General features: G+C 37.9%; 1 protein-coding gene across 2 annotated transcripts in view; it reads left to right on the top strand.

Annotated features, from left to right (window-relative positions):
* Nucleotides 1-18,885, top strand: part of F13A1 (coagulation factor XIII A chain) — a 163,860-nt gene that overhangs the window by 46,087 nt on the left and 98,888 nt on the right. For both annotated transcript variants that reach the window (XM_059179181.1, XM_059179180.1), the window contains exon 4: nt 2,865-3,116. In XM_059179181.1, the coding sequence (XP_059035164.1) occupies nt 2,865-3,116 (252 nt within the window). The remainder of the gene's footprint in view (nt 1-2,864; nt 3,117-18,885) is intronic.

Raw genomic sequence — 18,885 nt, 5'->3', positions numbered from 1 at the left:
CCATCACCAACTATGATCCGTAGTATCCCACTTTACAGAAAAAGTGGGAGAGGACAAGTACCATGATCACACAGTAAGGGGCTGAGCCAGCTGAATTATTCTCCCCATGGCCACATGTCCCTCCACAGAAGTAACCAGCTTTCACTGGGACACTCACATTTCTTCTGATTTAGAACCAAACCTTGTAGGGCAGGAGCGGATGGGGTATCACCTCTTCTTCCTTCTGGTTTTACTTGCCAGTAGCTGTTACATTTAAACACAAACAATAAATGTTTCCTGAGTTACTCCCTACCATTCACCAAGTGTAAAGCTTTTAGTATGTTATAAAATCTATTTTTCCTTCCATTTCTGGAACTGCAGAGACAAGGAAATGAAAGCTCAATCAGTTAAGCAATTTGTGCAAAGTTACACCTATAGTGAACTGTGGAGTCAGAATTTGGACATAGTTCTCACCAACTCCAAAACCTTTTCCACACATACAAATACCATAGAGTTTAGTGGTTAAACTGCCAGCCTTTCCAACTAGACTGACTGCATTTGGATCTCAACCTTGCTGCTTAACTAGTTGCATCACCTTGGACAAATTGCTTAATGGCCACATGTTGTTAGTTCCTTGATTTGTCAAATTTAGGGTGATGATAATAATTTCCTTCTCACAGTTTAATAGAAGGAATAAAGCAGTGACAGGCACATAATACACAAAACAAGCATTGGCTTTTTCCACAGACTACAAGCTCTATGAGCACAGGAGTCTGTTTTGTTCAGTGTTGTATTCCTAGCACTTAGAATAATGTATAGCACATAGTAGACAATATTGTTGCATGAATGTTCAAACTAGTCTTTAGATTAAGTTGTGACTGTGTTCAAAGCCAGAAGGAATGAACATGGCTCCCCTTTTTTGTTCCTTCTATGGTATGCCATGAATTTAACAGGTAAAATTTAATGTGAGTCTTTGAAATAATTGCAGGTGTAATAATGGAAACTAAATGATTGTCCTCTTTATTTCAATGTTCCTAACAAAAGGGGATGTTAGTGCAAAGTAGAAGCTGAGGCTCATCACTCACACATAGCTTCAGAGATTCCCTCCACCTTCATTGCTGCTGCTGAAGGAGCATTATTGTGTAATGCATTTTAAAACTCCTTTTATTTTTTTTTAAATTGAATCTGTCCTTATAGCATAGATTTTATCTCTTAAAACTTGTTTTTACTAAGCTTGTATTATATTTAATACTGTTTCTTCTAAATCCAAGCCAGTATTTAGTGGCAACAGCTGCCAGGAGCCCCTGTAATGAATGAATTATGGTCCCATTTAGCTAGTGAGATTGAGTTTGATGCGTACACTTCAGTACTGCTTAGGGGCTCCAGAGAGCAACAATGCCTCCAGAGAAAAGGGCAGCCTTATCTCCTAGTTTGAACAAGCACAAAGAGGAACATGCACAGGAAATATGGAGGCGCCTTTGAACAAACAGCTCTTGCAGGATTTATGTGCAGCATTCACAGGGGCTAAGCTCCAGGTATTTCCAAAATCACCACCTAGACAATGTTGCACCTTGGCAGCAAACCATTTTTAAGGCTTTATTGGATTTATAATATTCATCCTGAGTGGTGATTAACTGATACCCCTAACACATAACAAAGCATTGGGGTTCTACTCTTTCTCTCCAACTTACACTGTGTAAGTTATTGTTTTCATTAAGATTAAACATCTCACAAAATTACACAGCAGTTAACTTATGCAACCACCTCCTTAGAATGCTCTACCTTTGAAAATATGCCTACCAAAGAATCCTTTAAGACCTCATAGCATAGGGCACCTCCGTGACTCAGTCATTAAGTGTCTGCCTTCACCTCAGGTCATGATCCAGGGTCCTGGGATCGAGCCCCATATTGAGCTCTCTGATCAGCGGGGAGCCTGCTTCTCCCTTTCACTCTGTCTGCTGCTAGTGCTTGCTTGTTTCTTCTCTCTCTCAAATAAATAAATAGGGTACTGTGAAGTTATCATTCCCTGAAATTCTGCTTTCTAAAAGTTAGAATTGCTTTTTTAGTGGGATAGGCAAATGTGTTTTTGCTTATTCTGAATGCGATTTGTTATATTACCTATAATAGGATTATATTTATAGGTTGTATATTTGACCTTCTTCATATTCAACTGAAACATGTGTTTATTGGCAGTCGTATCAGGGATTTAGCTTTATGTCCTGGGCAAGAATTCAGGTTCCAGAGGCAAGTTCTCTAGATTTGAATCTTGGGCTCTGCTCCTCCCCTATGCTGGCAACTTCTAGCCAATTACTTGACCTCTACAAATCCCTATTACCTTCTCTTTTTCTTCATCGGTAAATGACGATAATGATATTACCTGAGGAGGAAGTAAAATAACCCATGTAAGATGCTTTGCCTATAATTTTTCATGCATAACAAATTTTAGCTGTTATTTCAATAAAAAATGAAGTAACAGGGAATTTTACCATATTTCCACTTTATGTGTAAGTTTTCTCAGGATACATTTTATTTGTCTTTATTACAGTCATTTAGACTAAATTCTTAATTCATAGTGTTAACCTCAAAACTAAATTTTACCAATGGTTTCCTGAAAAACATCTTATTTGAATTCATTAACTAACAAATGACTATTCCTGTAAGTATTGTTATTCTTTTTTTTTTTTAATCTAGACATGACAAGTCTGAGCTTCAAAGAAGAAAATCAACTAATGTCGCATAGCAACACAGTAGCAGAAATGAAATTCAAACCCAAGTCTTATGATTTCAAGTCCAATTAATTATTTTAATCTTCAGCTACAAGATGACAGAGTGAGAACAAAAATGGTTTGTGAAATAGACTCAACACTTCTTCTCTCTTCTCAAAGGTCGCTACCCTCAGGAGAACAAGGGAACCTACATTCCAGTTCCTATCGTCCCGGAGTTGCAGAAAGGCAAGTGGGGGGCCAAAGTTGTCATGAGAGAGGACAGGTCTGTCCGGCTGTCCATCCAGTCTTCTCCAGAGTGTATTGTGGGGAAGTTCCGCATGTATGTTGCTGTCTGGACCCCTTATGGCATACTTCGTACCAGCCGAAACCCAGAAACAGACACCTACATTCTCTTCAATCCTTGGTGTGAAGGTAAGGAGCAAGCATTTTTCTCATTTAAAAAAAAAAGTTCCTCATTTTTTTCCAATGCATCTCTTTTTGGAGGGTTAGCAGAATTATTCTAGAAGATATGTCCCTTTTCTACATACACTGTTTCCCATGGTTGAAAGACGGGAAAAAATGAAATTTGTCCTTAATATATATGAGGACAAAGCCTGTGCATGTGAAATTAGTACTGGTAAACATTTATTCCAGGAAATAATCGAAGAATGCCTGAAGTTGCACAATTAGTTAATTGTGGAGCTGGGTATTGATGGTGTCACTTCTGTGTATGTTATTACTCTGTAAACAAAATGGGCTTTCAAGACTGTTAGGTTCTATAATCTGGCTTCAGAAAAATAGGATAAAGTTGATCCTATCCATAGTAAAACAAACTTCTCTATCTCCCTAATTCAAGAACAGAAAGCCTGAAAGTTGGAAGAATCCCATAAATACCAAGTGGATATAAATTTCATAAACCATAACTCTGGATGTACAAATATGTAACTTTAGTTTAATATAATACAACTTAATCTCTACTGCTATTCTGATTCTCCCTTTCGGTTTTACAGAAAGGGAGAATCTACTTATATTCAAATAAAATAGGTCAAGTCCTAGGATTTCTCTCAATTCAGTTTAAAAACTTAGTCACGCACAGTGCTTTTCCCCCATCCCCGTGTCTGCCCTTCTTTATCTGCCCACTGCTTCCATACTTGGAATGGAGCTGATTTTCAGTTCCAGAAGCAGAAGCAAACATTGCAGCTGCATTAATGGGAGAGGGTGCACTTTTGCATCTTAAAAAATAACGCCATGAAACTTATTAAAAGCTGACACAGGATGGGAGATGTCTCACATCATCTTACTTCCTGTGTATTGCTCTCCACTATCTTCCAAAATGAGGCTGTTTTTTTTTTTTTTTTTTTTTTTTTTGCTGATTTTGAATGATATTGCTTGTGAGAATGGCATTTGAATCAGGGTTGAGCTGCACTTACCTATTGATAATAAGTGAACAACAACATTGTTTACTCATATATAATATAAAACCGAATCCTACCGACCTTTACTTTGAATTATCAGTTCCAGTAGTGTTGGCAGATGGCACTGAGCTAATCCTATACTCCCCACTCTCCACCCCATCATCTTGTACCTGATAATCCTATCTCTGAGACAGGTGTCCAAGGCTGATGGTAATAGGAGATGTTAATAGGGCTATGTGCTGTTCAAAGGTGCCCTCCTGTGTACAATAATCTTGTCAACCAGATATAAAGCATTCTGTGACTGAGGGGATGTGGTGCTGCTTACAGAGGTGGGGAAGACTGAAGGGAATGAAGGTGTAGAGACACACTATGATTTTCAAAATGTTAAGTTGGAGTTAACTGTAGATACCCAAGCAGAGATGACAAGTAGGTATTCCATTCTGTGAATCTGGACACAAGAATCAGAGTTGTAAACTTGGGAGTCATTTGCACCTAGGGAGAAAATACAGAGAGGAAAGAAGATATAGCATTAAGCCCTAAGGAACACCAGTGTTTGGAGGTCTAATAGAGAATGAAAGCAAAGAAATGAAATGGCGAAGTACTTTGGTCATGGCTTATTGTAAAAAAAATTGTATTTTAAGAATCCATATTTGTAAAATAAATAAACTAGGGATTCATTATTGATTTTCTTTGCATTACAAATAGAAAATCATATAATTTCATATAACTATCTGGCACTCCAAGGTATTTAGAAATGATATGGTTTACCCCAAATTTGGTATAATCCCCAAAAAGGTTTATATCACATATCATGGGGTATGTGTCTACATGCGTTTCAATCTATGTTTCCAGTTTTCCAGAGCTGTAAAGGATAAGTCATGTTGCCTGACATTGAGTTTATAGGAGAATCATTCAGGGAGTGGATAGTTTAATAACTTTCTACTACCTGATCCCTGCCTCGGTTGTATACATGGTGAGCAGCTTCCAGGTTTCCCTGTTCAGAAGGAGTTGCCTGGTGTAGAGATAACATGGCCCAACACTTGATGCTACATTACAGAAAGGGAACAGAGGGCCCTCCCCTAGGTATCTCTGAAAGGACAGATGAGAATAAAACTAGGCAGATCAGTTTGGAAGCTGTGGCCCAGGACAGAGATGATGATGGATGGTGGCGGCAGTGGAGATGAAGAGGGTATGAATTGGAGAATGCTTTGGATTTAGAACAGAAAATGAAGAGGGGTTGATCATGGGAGGTGAAGAAGAGAGAGGAGTCAAGAATAACTCTAGGTGGCGTGTATCTGACTGACTAGGTTTGAGGTGGTGCTGTTTTCAGAACTAGGAAGACTGGGGAAAGTGGAGGAAAAGATCTAGGAGTGGAACTAAGAATTATATTTAGAAATGTTAATTTGGTGATATCTGTGGGATCTTCAAGTGAAAACATCAAGTAGTCACTTGAATCAGTGAATCTAGAGCTCCGCAGGGATAGCTGAGCTTGGGATGTAAATATGGGCACCATCAGGAGCTAGCAGGGAAGTTTAAAGAAAGAACAAACACAGATTCAGTATCATCAGCAATTAGAGCCTAGACAAAGGAGAAGGAGACTGAGAAGGAGTTAGAGGAAATCAGTAAAGCATGGTGTCACAGAGCTGGATAATTGTATCAAGAAGATAGCAACTGGTTCTTTGGAATGATGCTGATGAGTTAAATAGGATAGGGAAAGAAAATAGCCATAAACTGTGGAAATATGGAAGTCACTGGGGAACTTGGAAAGATTTTTTTCCACAGGGATGGGGAAAGAAGCCAGAGAGATGGGCATGGACTACAGTGCAATGGGAAGTAAGAACGTGGAGATAACAGCTATTGCCATGTTCTGCAAGAAGACTTTCTGTAAAACAGAGATGGTGATATGAAGGTCACAGAAGAATTTTTTTAAAGACAGAATTTATTAGGCACAATTTTATGGAGATGGAGACAAACCAAGAAAAATTGAGTTTACTGCCCAGAGAGAAGGTAGCAGTCCACAGCCTTGGCTACACATTAGAATCACCCAGGCAGTTAACTACCTATGTCTCAGACATTCTGGTTGGTCTGGTATGTAGCCTGGGCTTTAGGATTTATCTGTTTTGTTTTGTTTTTCTAGAGAGAGAGAGATAATGTGAGTTAGGGGAGGGTCAGATGAAGAAGGAGAGAGCGAATCTGAAGCAGGCTCTACACCTAGTTGTCACCATGAGATCATGACCAGAGCTGAAATCTAGAGTCAGACTCCTAACTGACTGAGCCACCAGGCACTCTTGGGCTTTAGGATTTTTAAAAAGGTCTGCAGGTGATTTTTAAAGCCAAGGTTGAGAAGAACCAACATAGGGATTAAAATCCTTGACTGAGTGGAATTCAGGGAACAGGTGAAGAGCCCTTGATAGGTGTGGCTGTCCACCTTCCACTGTGACAAGAGCAATGTGGAAGATGGGTTAAGTATGAAGCTTTTCTAGATTAAGTGGAAGGAAGATAAGGTTGTTTCCATTTTGTGATGTCTTTCTAGATTAAGTGGAAGGAAGACAAGGTTGTTTCCATTTTGTGATGCAAAGTCATCTGTTGAGAATCAGAAGCAAGAAAGGGAGTGTTAGAGGTTCATAAAAAATAACTGAGAGTTTGGAGGTAGGAAGAGGGCTTATTCCAGGAACATGGCAAGAAGATATTTGTGAATATCTTTTCCCATTTCATGGGTTACCTCTTTGTTTTGTTGACTGTTTCCTTTGCTGTATAGAAGCTTTTGATATGGATGAAGTCCCAAAAATTCATTTTCACTTTTGTTTCCTTTGCCTTTGGAGACATATCTTGAAAGAAATTACTGTAGCTGATATTGAAGAGGTTACTGCCTATGTTCTTCTCTACTTGGCTTAAAATTTCACCAACTCCTTAAACCCAATCCCAGTCTCTCCCCACCTTATTGTCTCTTCTCTGAATCCTTTCATTCCTCCTTGTTCCCGTGCTCCTCTTGCATCCTCTCTTAGGAGGAGACTGTCTTTATTCTCTCTTTATTCTCTCAGCAAGGTTTTTTATTTTGCTGTTTTGGTTCTTCCAACATTTAGGCTTTTGGGGACTACACACTTTTCCAAGACCATTCCCTCCAGAAAAATTCTGGTGCCAGTTTTTAAGCTAAAACCCTTTTAAATCTAAAATTAATCCCCACTGAAGGGCAGTGGGGATTAATTTTAGCCACCTAATAGGGATCCCCCTAGGTGCCTCAGTCGTTTCAGTGTCTGGCTTTTGATTTCGGCTCAGATCATGATCTCAGGGTTGTGAGACTGAGTCCTGCATCGTTCCAAACTCAGTGCAGAATCTGCTTGAGATTCTTTCCCTCTGCCTCTGCCCCTTCCCCCACTCTGTCATTCTCTCTCTAAAATAAAATAAGTAACAAAATCTTTTCTAAACATGCTCACTGAGATCTCTGAGAGAACGCTTATGAAATGGGAGAAGGATATCACCTCCTCACCTCATGCACTGTGTAGTTTTCCCAGCCCAGAAATTAAGGCATAAAATTCAAAAAGAAGATCTGTTCTTTATAGATCCTGGATATCAACCTCTTGTCTGTACTATCATTTGCAAGTATCTTCTCCCATTCCATGGGTACCTCTTTGTTTGGTTGACTGTTTCCTTTGCTGTGCAGAAGCTTTTGATTTTGATGAAGTCCTAAAAATTCATTTTTGCTTTTGTTTCCTTTGTCTTTGGAGACATATCTTGAAAGAAATTGCTGTGACTGATATTGAAGAGATTACTGCCTATGTTCTCCTCGAGGATTTTGATGGATTCCTGTCTCACGTTGAGGTCTTTTATCCATTTCAAGTTTATCTTTGTGTACGGTATAAGAGAATGGTCAAGTTTCATTCTTCTGCATATAGCTGTCCAGTTTTCCCAGCACCATTTATTGAAGAGACTGTCTTTTTTCCACTGTATATTTTTTCCTGTTTTGTTGAAGATTATTTGCCCATAGAGTTGAGGGTCCATATCTGGGCTCTCTACTCTGTCCCACTGGTCTATGTGTCTGTTTTTATGCCAGTACCATGCTGTTTTGGTGATCACAGCTTTGTAGTAAAGCTTGAAATCAGGTAACATGATGCCCCCAGTTTTATTTTTGTTTTTCAACATTTCCTTAGCAATTCGGAGTCTCTTCTAATTCCATACAAATTTTTGGATTATTTGCTCTAGCTCTTTGAAAAATACCGGTGGAATTTTGATCAGAATGGCATTAAAAGTATAGATTGATCTATCCAGGATCTATAAAGAACTCCTCAAATTCACACACAAAACAGATAATCATTTCAAAAAATGGGCAAAAGATATGAACAGACACTTCTCCAATGAAGACATATAAATGGCTATCAGACACATGAAAAAATGTTCATCATCACTAGCCCTCAAGGAGATTCAAATTAAAACCACATTGAGATACAACATTACACCAGTTAGAATGGCCAAAATTAGCAAGACAGGAAACAACATGTGTTGGAGGGGATGTGGAGAAAGGGCAACCCTTTTACACTATTGGTGGGAATGCAAGTTGGTACAACCACTTTGGAGAACAGTGTGGAGATTCCTCAAGAAATTAAAAATAGAGCTTCCCTATGACCCTGCAATTGCACTACTGGGTATTTGCCCCAAAATACAGATGTAGTGAAAAGAAGGGCCATCTGTACCCCAATGTTTATAGCAGCAATGGCCACGGTCACCAAACTGTGGAAAGAACCAAGACGCCCTTCAATGGACGAATGGATAAGGAAGATGTGGTCCGTATACACTATGGAGTATTATGCCTCTGTCTTAAAGGATGAATACCCAACTTTTGTAGCAACATGGAAGAGATTATGCTGAGTGAAATAAGTCAAGCAGAGAGGGTCAATTATCATATGGTTTCACTTATTTGTGGAGCATAACAAATAGCATGGAGGACAAGGGGAGTTAGAGAGGAAAAGGGATTTGAGGGAAATTGGAAGGGGAGGTGAACCATGAGAGACTATGGACTCTGAAAACAATCTAAGGGTTTTGAAGGGGCAGGGGGTTGGGAGGTTGGGAGAACCAGGTGGTGGGTATTAGAGAGGGCAAGGATTACATGGAGCAGTGGGTGTGGTGCAAAAACAATGAATGCTGTTAAGCTGAAAAGAAATTAAAAAAAAAAAAAAAAGATCTGTGTAATGGCCCTCCACAAAGCCCAGTACACTGTAGCCTGACAGCTGCTATGCTAATTCATAACAAGGAACTCACAGAGTTGTACAGTCTGGTAATGGGTTAGCAGTTAAAAAGAGAGCCATTGCTCAAGTAGAAAAGATAACCAAGAGGAAATCAGAAGTTGACAAAATAGAGCAAGATGAGAAAGATGCTGAAAATACTGCGCACTTGATCTGTAAGTGATGTCCAAGGTGGCTTAGGACATTGGGCTGAAAATTATACAGGCATGTACAGTACTTATTGACAGAAGAATGTTCAGCTGAGTTCCCGGGAGCCCTGCAGCTTGCTTTGCATTCATAGGCAATTTATCCTCCTTAATCACTAAATCATTAATGGGGATCAATAGCAATACTACACCAGTGAGGACAGGGGCAGAAGCAGTGAGAATTATTGGTCAGTTTTTTAATTTAATAGCGCTAACCAGGCTTCAGATCCATCCCATGAATCTTAGAGAGAGATCCTTTCTCCCGGGTGTTAGAAAACTGTACCCACAAGGGTAGAAGGAAGGAGTTAGGGATTTATTGTGACTTCCTCTTGTTTTCCTAACTGCTCAGGATCTCTGGATTATGGAATATATTTCCTTATTTAAATTCAGAATGTACCAGATTGTTAGTCTAGCATTAGTGCCAGATAGTGTATTCTGAAAGATTTAGATGTTTCATACCTGTGCTTAGTACTCTGGGTCATGTTTGAGTATTCCGTTTGGTGGGACATCAATCATATTCGGGGGTCTTTTTTCTCTTCCTAACTTGTTTCCCCATATCCCCCATTGCTAGTTTCCTCTTACCTCACTCAGCCTTATATCCCAGCACCTAGTACATACTTAATGTTTAATAAATGTTTACTGCATTGATTTAATAATTCTAAGTAAATGCTTTTTTGACTCACTGCACCTATAATCATAGACAAGTTGTAAATGCAATCTCACACCTTACCACCTTGAAAAAAGTCAAAAACTTATATGATATGTGTGGGAGTGATTTTGTGGGCATAGAGTATGTAGATTTCTCTCTCTTAGCATCTGACTTCAAATTGACATCTGGTATTTCTAACTTTTTATTCACTATGACTTTTTTTTAGATTTATTTTTTATTTATTTTCAGCATAACAGTATTCATTGTTTTTGCACCACACCCAGTGCTCCATGCAATCCATGACCTCTCTAATACCCACCACCTGGTACCCCAACCTCCCACCCCCCGCCCCTTCAAAACCCTCAGATTGTTTTTCAGAGTCCATAAACTCTCATGGGTCACCTCCCCTTCCAATTTCTTCCAACTCCCTTCTCCTCTCTAACTCACCATGTCCCTATGACTTTTGTATTTTCCATTAAACAAAGAAATCAAATAAATTTAATGTAAAGAAATTAATGTTTCCAATACCTGGATACCTTTAATAGATAGTAAATAAATACAACCAACTTAAGTAAATATGCTATTTACTTAATAATTATATATGGTCTTTTAGACCCTTCAGTACAGAATGGTGTAATGCACCAAATAACAATGGCCAATATCCCCTTCTTTTGAAGACCTTGGGACTCAGGCCAGAATTTATATCCTCAATCTAGAGCCATTCATTCATCAATTCACATATATTGATGGTATACCTTCCCCCCAATGACAATATGTAAGTACTCATGGCTAGTATGACAGTATTACTTATTCATCCACAAATACTAAGGGTCAGCATTGAACTGGGCACTGGGAATATGGTATTGAAAAAGACAAACAATGTTTGCCTCACAGAGTTTCCACAAATATTTCACAAATAAATTACTAATAAACATGACTTACAGTTGTAAAAAGTATTAACATAAGTCATAGCACAACAAGAATATATAAGAGGGTCACCTGGCCTAGCCAGAGGGTGAAGAGAAATGGGTCAGTGGCTTATCTTTGTACCCTCTCCAGCCCCTAGAATAGTATTTGCCTAAAATAACAATCAGTTGGTTACTTGAATTTTTATGAAATTTTTAAAAAATTTTTTAAAAGCTTATATGAAAATTTTAAGCCCTTATTTATTCAAAACTCCTATTTAATAAAAGAGCACATATCACTCTTTCAAGTGATATGGAGGCTCATTCATCCTTTTCACACCAAGCATTGCAATGAGCAGGGAGCTCAGAGAGCTCATAGTAGACATTCTTTCCAATGGCATGTAGATGACCCCAGAATCAAGGTCCAAAGCTGTTTTTGAGATGCTCTGGAAGGAGCAGAGCTGAAAGGGTCTAATCATCAGCCGATTCATATGGTATCTAATTCCTTCTATGTGTAGTTGTTTATATTCTACAAAGAGTGCTCAAAGCCAGCATCTCTCTGCATTATGTATTTTGAGAAGCAGGATTCTTCTCTCATTCAGCCTAGCATTGTGCCAGGCACCAAGTTAAATGTTCAACAAATGTGTACTGAATTGAACTGATAACCATCATTCTGAGGGTCAGAGAGAGAATTATGAGCCTCACATTTCAAGAGAGAAAACAGACTCTGTGGTGTTAGATAAATTTCTCAAGGTCATATAGAAAATTAGGAAACAAGCTGGGGCTAAAACCTGGATATTCTGATTCGGTCAGGATACCCTCTTTTATCTTTAAAACCAGAACCACTGGCATCCCATCTTGTGTAATAAGAGAAAGAAGAAGTAGGTGTCAAGCTGAGAAGCTTTTATGATGTTCTACAACATTGAAAGTCCTGCTGTTAAAAATAAACAAACAAACAAGTAAATAAATAAAAATAAAACCAGGTTGATAGCTATAAGATCAAACGACACTTTTCTTTGAAAAAAAAGAAAAAAAATAATAAGGATGCCAACAAGGGCACAGGCTCTCTTTGAGGATACTAAGTAAAGAATCTCTGACATTTTCTTTGTAGAACTGCTTTATGAATAATAGTCTATCTTCTGAAGATATTTAAGTACCTGAAAAGTCCTTAGCCAGCAAAACTAGTAAATCAGCACAAATCAAATAAACTTCCCAAGCTGGTCTAAGATGTAACATAATACAATATGTTTGCAAGGAATGAAATGGACCCAATTGTTGAGGAACTCCTTATTTGTGTTTCTTGGATTTGTTTCATTCCAGAGTTAATGAGTGCAAAGGTGGACCTCAAGTTGGCTGTATTAAACCATTTTAGGAAGACAGCGACTTTGGATCCTTCCAAAGGAAAAACACAAAAGCACAGACTCTAGAAATGCCATTCTTTTCTGGGCTCTATCATTTCCCATTTCTCAGAGATGTGAAGTGATTCTTAACATGCCGATAGCACACACAGATTCTGGGGTTCACCACCCCCTCTGCTCTACTTTGAGATGGAAAAGCTACCATGATAACACCAACGTAGAGCCACATTTGCTCCACATGTGAAGCCACTCCCTTGAAGAGTGATTACATTCATCCAACATGTCTTCCTTCTTTCTTCAGTGATGCTCAGCTGTTATAGAAAGGGGAGGCAGGTAAAAGTTATTCCCAATCCCCTCGCTCAAAATTTCTCCCTTCTCTAAAGAGGTGACACATTTTGCCTCTTTAAAGGAACCAAGCTATTATTTCTTCCAAAGGATCAGAAACAAAACCAAATTCTGATTTAAGCTGGTAGGTGATCTCTTCAGAGACGACTTACATGATAACATTCCTGGCACTGTAGTTTTCTTTCACCCCTGAGTTTGCTTTGCGGAGCTTGACTTTAATGCCTTTGGAAATGGGACTTACTTTAACTTTAAAATAGCATGTAAATAAGCAAAAGGAAATTTTCAGCCTAGGCAGTGATGAATAGCCATCCTTCTCTCAAAGAAGTTACACAGATACTAAAATCAATAGGCTCAGCATTCCTTTTTACATGTTTGTCATAAATTCTTACTTTTTCTGTGTGTGGAAGGCAAGTGGTAATTTCCAATGGGGCTAAACTCAGCCCTATAAGTGAATCCCAAAATTCTCAGCCCACAACGTTGTTGTTGCTGTTGTTAAAATTACTACGTTATCCCCACCAGAGAAATAGTAAAATAAATGAGATAATTCTTCTTTACTACTTGCTTCCTATCAGTCACCTATCAGTTCTTTATAAGGCATGTTGAAAGCAGATGGAGGTATCATGCAATATTCACCAATGATGCCATGTGTAATCTGTTTTCCTCTTGAGTTTAAATTTCCAGAGGTCACTTAGTATCAAGAAGTTGTCAGTAGGTCCTTGGTGCTCCTTCTAACTCTATGATCTCTTTAGACCTACCTCCTGCTACCAACTTGCATAGATTTAGGTATAGCTTCCAATCCCCATACTTGTATACATACACACACACACACACACACACACACACACACACACACTTTCCAACAGTTCGAACTGGTGAGTATCTAGAACAGTGGGTTATTGTCACTGTTTTTACTTTTAGTGGCATCCTCCATTTTACAAAGGTAGAGAACCAGGTTTTGCCCCAGAATCTAATAAAACCTCAATATGCCTCTGAAACAAACCAGAAATTAAAAACAAACAAACAACCAAAAACACCAAAACACCAACAATAAAAGTGTCCAGAGGCAAATGATTAAGTCTTCTTATCTTTGTTAGCCTATCAAACACAGGGAGTTTTTTGGAGTTTCCATGGTGATATAATTTCTTCTTCTTTTTTTTTTTAATCTTAGCTTTGGACAACTATATTTTAAAGTGACAGATCTGAATAAAAACAGGGGAAAGAAAGCACTGCTTTCTACCCTCAATCTTCCTTTAAAATCATAAATATATTTAAAATTAAAATCAAGACTTCCCATTTGACTTCCTTGGCTTGTTGAGGATTCATTGATTATGCCCGCTGGTTGTGAAGTGAGATTTAATTCAGCCGCTGGAAGGAAAAGGGTGGCCTGGTCTCAAACTCCTCCTTATTCATAGTTTACCATTTAAATTTGTAAGTTCCCATCAATAATAACCTAAAGCCCAATAGTAAATAGTAAATCCATCACTTTCTTCTTCTCTCACTCTCCAAGTTCCAGACATCCATCCCCACCTCTCAATCTTGCTGTAGGCATTTATTGCGTCATGTTCCCGGGCACTCTGTCCTGTGTGCTGGGGATACGAGACCAAGAGTCATAGTCTCCTTGGGGAACAGCTTAGGATTCAAGTCCTGATTTCACGTCTTACTAGCACTATGGCCTTAACAAAGATATTTTACTTACGTTTTCCTTAGCTTCCTCATCTATAAAATAAGGGAAAGGTAATACTTTCCTCTTAGGGGTGTTAGGAGTTTTAATGAGTTTATTGTTTTGGTTGTTTTACCATACTCAGAAATTTTCTGGCACATGGTAAATACTAAAAACATGCATTTTCAATTAATAACTAAATTACAGAATAATCTCCATACGGATGGATGTGACCACAGCATCCATAGGACACTAGGGGAACAAGGTTTAATCCAACCTGTGCTGGGAAGAAAAGGGTGCAGGGAGACCTGAAGGAAATTTAAAAGGCATGGTTATATGATGATATCTACTAAGGAGGGAAAAGTGATATTTAAGAGCTGAACATAACCTCTTCTTAAATAGGCACATCACTGAAATGCAACATTTAAAACGAACTTTTTAAAAATGTCTTAAAACTCTCATCTAATGATGAAAGCCTTATAGAATAAAAATAATGGAAGCATGAAAGGAACTCAGAGATCTACAAATCACAGACACTGTTAACATTTTCGTGTATTTCCATCCATTTAGTGCATTTTTTAAAGATTTTATTTCTCTGGTTAATTGAGAGAGAGAGTGCATGCACACATGCATGGGCAGGGGGTAGGGTAGAGGTGGGGAGGGAGAGGGGGAGAATGTCAAACAGACCCCATGCTGAGCACTGACCCCCCCATCACAGGGCTCGATCTCACAACCCTAACTGAAAACCAGGAGTTGGTTGCTTAACCAACTAAGCCGCCCAAGCACCCCTTAATGAATTTTTGAATGGTTTTAATTTTTAATCTGACAATTAATTGAATTGCCCTCAAATTAATTGAATGTCCTTTTCAAATAACACGTGTAGTTTTATATGGTAAAAAGTGAAATTTCCTTCTCACCTACCCTCCGATCCTCACTTCCTTAGAAAACTTTAACTTTCTGGACTGTTAACTTTAACTTTCTTGATTTCTATATTTTTCTGGATACTTTGCTATAATTTTCCATATATACTTCTATAGAGTTTCTTTTTTTTTTTTTCCAAAACATAGGGGACATTCTTTATACATGTTATTCTATACTTTACTTCCTTACATAATGTATCTTGGAAAGTTTTCTATATCAGTACATACATATTCTTTTTAATGACTACTGGGTGTGGTTGTACCATAATTAATTTGGTCTTTTGCTTATAAATATTTTGATTTCCTCCCATTTTCACCATAATACTGTGTTATATTGAATGTTTCACATAGATGTTAAACAAACATATTTCTGTAGAATGAATATCTAGAAATGGCATTGCTTGGTCAAAGTCAATTCACATTTTAAAATTGCATAGATACTGCCAAATTACTCTTTTAAAAATGCTGCTGTAGGGATGCCTGGGTGGGTCAGTGGATTAAACCTCTGCCTTCGGCACAGGTCATGATCTCAGGGTCCTGGGATTGAGCTTCACATCGGGCTCTCTGCTCAGCAGGGAGCACACTCCCCCCTCCTCCGTTCCTGCCTCTCTGCCTGCTTATGATCTCTGTCTGTCAAATAAACAAATAAATAAAATATTTTTTAAAAATGCTGCTGTAGTTTATAATATAGCCACAACACAAGAGAATATTCATATCTTTATGTTTTCATTGACACCAGCTATTATCATTTGTTTTAATATTTGCTAACATGATGGACAAAATTTGGTAATACATTAACATTTCATGGTTTAATTCATGTATCTCTAATTATTAATGAAGTTGAACATTTTGTGTATATTTATTGAGCATTGCATTTCTTGACCTGTTCATATCTGGGACAATTTAGGTGAATTAAGGGTTAGCAAGAAAAGACACACATGAATCTTTTTAAATCAATTGATAAATTTTGTGTTAGTGGGAGAAAAAGATCTTTTTTTTTTTTTTTTTTTTTTTTTTTTTTTTTTTTTTTTTTTTTAGATTTTATTTATTTGTCAGAGAGAGCGAGCAAGAGCGAGCATAGGCAGACAGAGTGGAAGGCAGAGTCAGAGGGAGAAGCAGGCTCCCTGCAGAGCAAGGAGCCCGATGTGGGACTCGATCCCAGGACGCTGGGATCATGACCTGAGCCGAAGGCAGCTGCTTAACCAACTGAGCCACCCAGGCGTCCCGGGAGAAAAAGATCTTATGGAAAATTTTTTTCCCACAGGAATAGCCAGTCATCAAAACATCATTTATTGATCAGATATATCATTACCTGTTGGTTTTAAATGCCAACTTTATCATCTACTAAGGTTTAATATACATTTAGCTCTATGCATGTATTTATCTATTACTATGTCAAAATCAGTTTCATTATAGCATTGTTTTAGTTGGCTATAATCACAGCAATGTTCATTAAGAGAGGACCAGAAAATGTCACTGGTCTATAACAACAAGCATGTTATCTCATGGATCTGGCTTGTCTGTGGTTGGGCTACTGTAGACTGGGCCGGACTGGCCAGCTCTGCATTGAGAATAGCCAGAGAGGCCTCACTCCTTACCACCCCACTGCGGAGATACTCTGCTCCATGCGTCTCTCATCCTCCTGTGGCTAGTGGGCTTGCTAGGATATGTTTTTCTCATGGTGATAGCAGAAATGCAACAGCATATGCTCAAGTGTGCAATCACATTTCAAACCCCTACCTGCATCACATCGACTAACACCCTTTCAGCCAAAGTAAGCCCCAAAGTCAAAAGGGGGATGTTCTACCTTTAGAAAGAAGGATGAGTAGTTACATGACAAAAGCATGGATACAGGATCAGGTGGGTTAGAACCAAAGTTCAGTTTACCATGGGAAAATTCCCCCCATTTTTCTTTATTTTCAACATTTTATTTTGGGGTTATTTTTTCACATTGTCTTTTCAGATAAACTTTTTTTAAAAAGATTTTATTTATTTATTTGACAGACAGAGATTACAGGTAGGCAGAGAGGCAGGCAGAGAGAGAGGGAGAATCAGGCTCCCCACTGAGCAGAGAGCCCAATGCGGGACTCAATAGGACCCTGAGATCATGACCTGAGCCAAAGGCAGAGGCTTAATCCACTGAGCCACCCAGGCGCCCTTTTCAGATAAACTTTTAAATCAGCATGCAGAATTCTAAAAAAGTATGAGTGGAATTTTAGTTGGGTTTTCATTTAATATAGAAATTAATTTGGGTAGAATTCATAAATTTTTATAATTTGGAATCTTCACATGCAAGTAGAAACATTTTTAATGTTTTTATTTATTCAAGTTCTCTTACGCCCTTTAGCAGGGTTTATTTTTATTATTAAAACTTTCAAACAACTCAAAAGTAGGAAGAGTAGTACAATGAATATCTACTTACATATGTCCCAGATTCAATAGTTATCAAGATTTTGCTGTTTCTATGCCATCACCTGGTGTCACATAACATTCCTCTAGCCCTTTATTTATTAAGTGGTTAGTTTGATCTGAGACTCAATCAGATTTATCATCATGAGAATCATTCTCTTTTTTTGGTAGGGATAGGAAGGTAGAGCAAGAATACTACGTAAGTCATGCTGTACACTTCCCAGGGCATCCATCCCATCAGGAGATACATGATGTCTGGTTGCCCCTCTTTTAGTGATGTTTAGATTTATCAATAGGATCAGGTTTTATCAGTCTTACATCCATTATGAAATTCCCCACTAACCTTTTAACAAATCATTTTAGCCTAGATTCATTATTTCATTAGGGATTGCAAAATGGCAATATTCTAATCTGCCATTCCTTCTGCATCTATTAGCATCAATTATATCGCTGCCTTGAGGAAGTATTCATATAAGAAGTCTAGATATGTGTCCCTTTCCTTATTTCTAAGTTATCAGAATAATGAGTTGGTTTTTAGCACCCTGTAGAGATAACCAATGATTTTTTTAAATTACTATAAATCTATGAATATTGAATTTTTTTTAATACTTTGTGATAACTTATTTTTTGATACTTGAATTGTCTTATTCTTGGACAGTGGGAGCTTTCAAGTTTATTTCTGATTCCTTTGTCATGACTCCTAGAATCTTTAATAGCCTCTTTATTTTCTGGTAAGAAGTATTTCAAGCTGGTCTTGTACATTTACTTACCCAGATTTTTAATGAGTCATTTCTCATAGGAAACCTGAGTACCCTTCTAGTATGGAAGGGGGAAGGGAATGGAATGGTACTTAGAGACCATAGTCCCGGCTCAAGAGACTCATTGCTACTATATTGGTTGTTTTTTCTATTTCTTTTCTGTGGATAGAATTTAACAATGTGGTTTCTAAAGAGAAAATGTATCATGAGCTATACTGATATTTTCAACTTAAATTTATTTTTTAAAAAATTCTTTTGTTTGATATTTTATTTTAATGGAATTAGATTTCTGATTATCATAGTATGCTCTGATTGAAACACTTCATAATATTTCAGGGACTAGTATAAATGGAAAAAATC

Source organism: Mustela lutreola, chromosome 6 (genome assembly GCF_030435805.1).
Source record: "Mustela lutreola isolate mMusLut2 chromosome 6, mMusLut2.pri, whole genome shotgun sequence".
Taxonomy (NCBI): domain Eukaryota; kingdom Metazoa; phylum Chordata; class Mammalia; order Carnivora; family Mustelidae; genus Mustela; species Mustela lutreola.
Note: the sequence above shows the minus strand (reverse complement) of the source record. Positions and strands in the feature narration are given on the sequence as shown.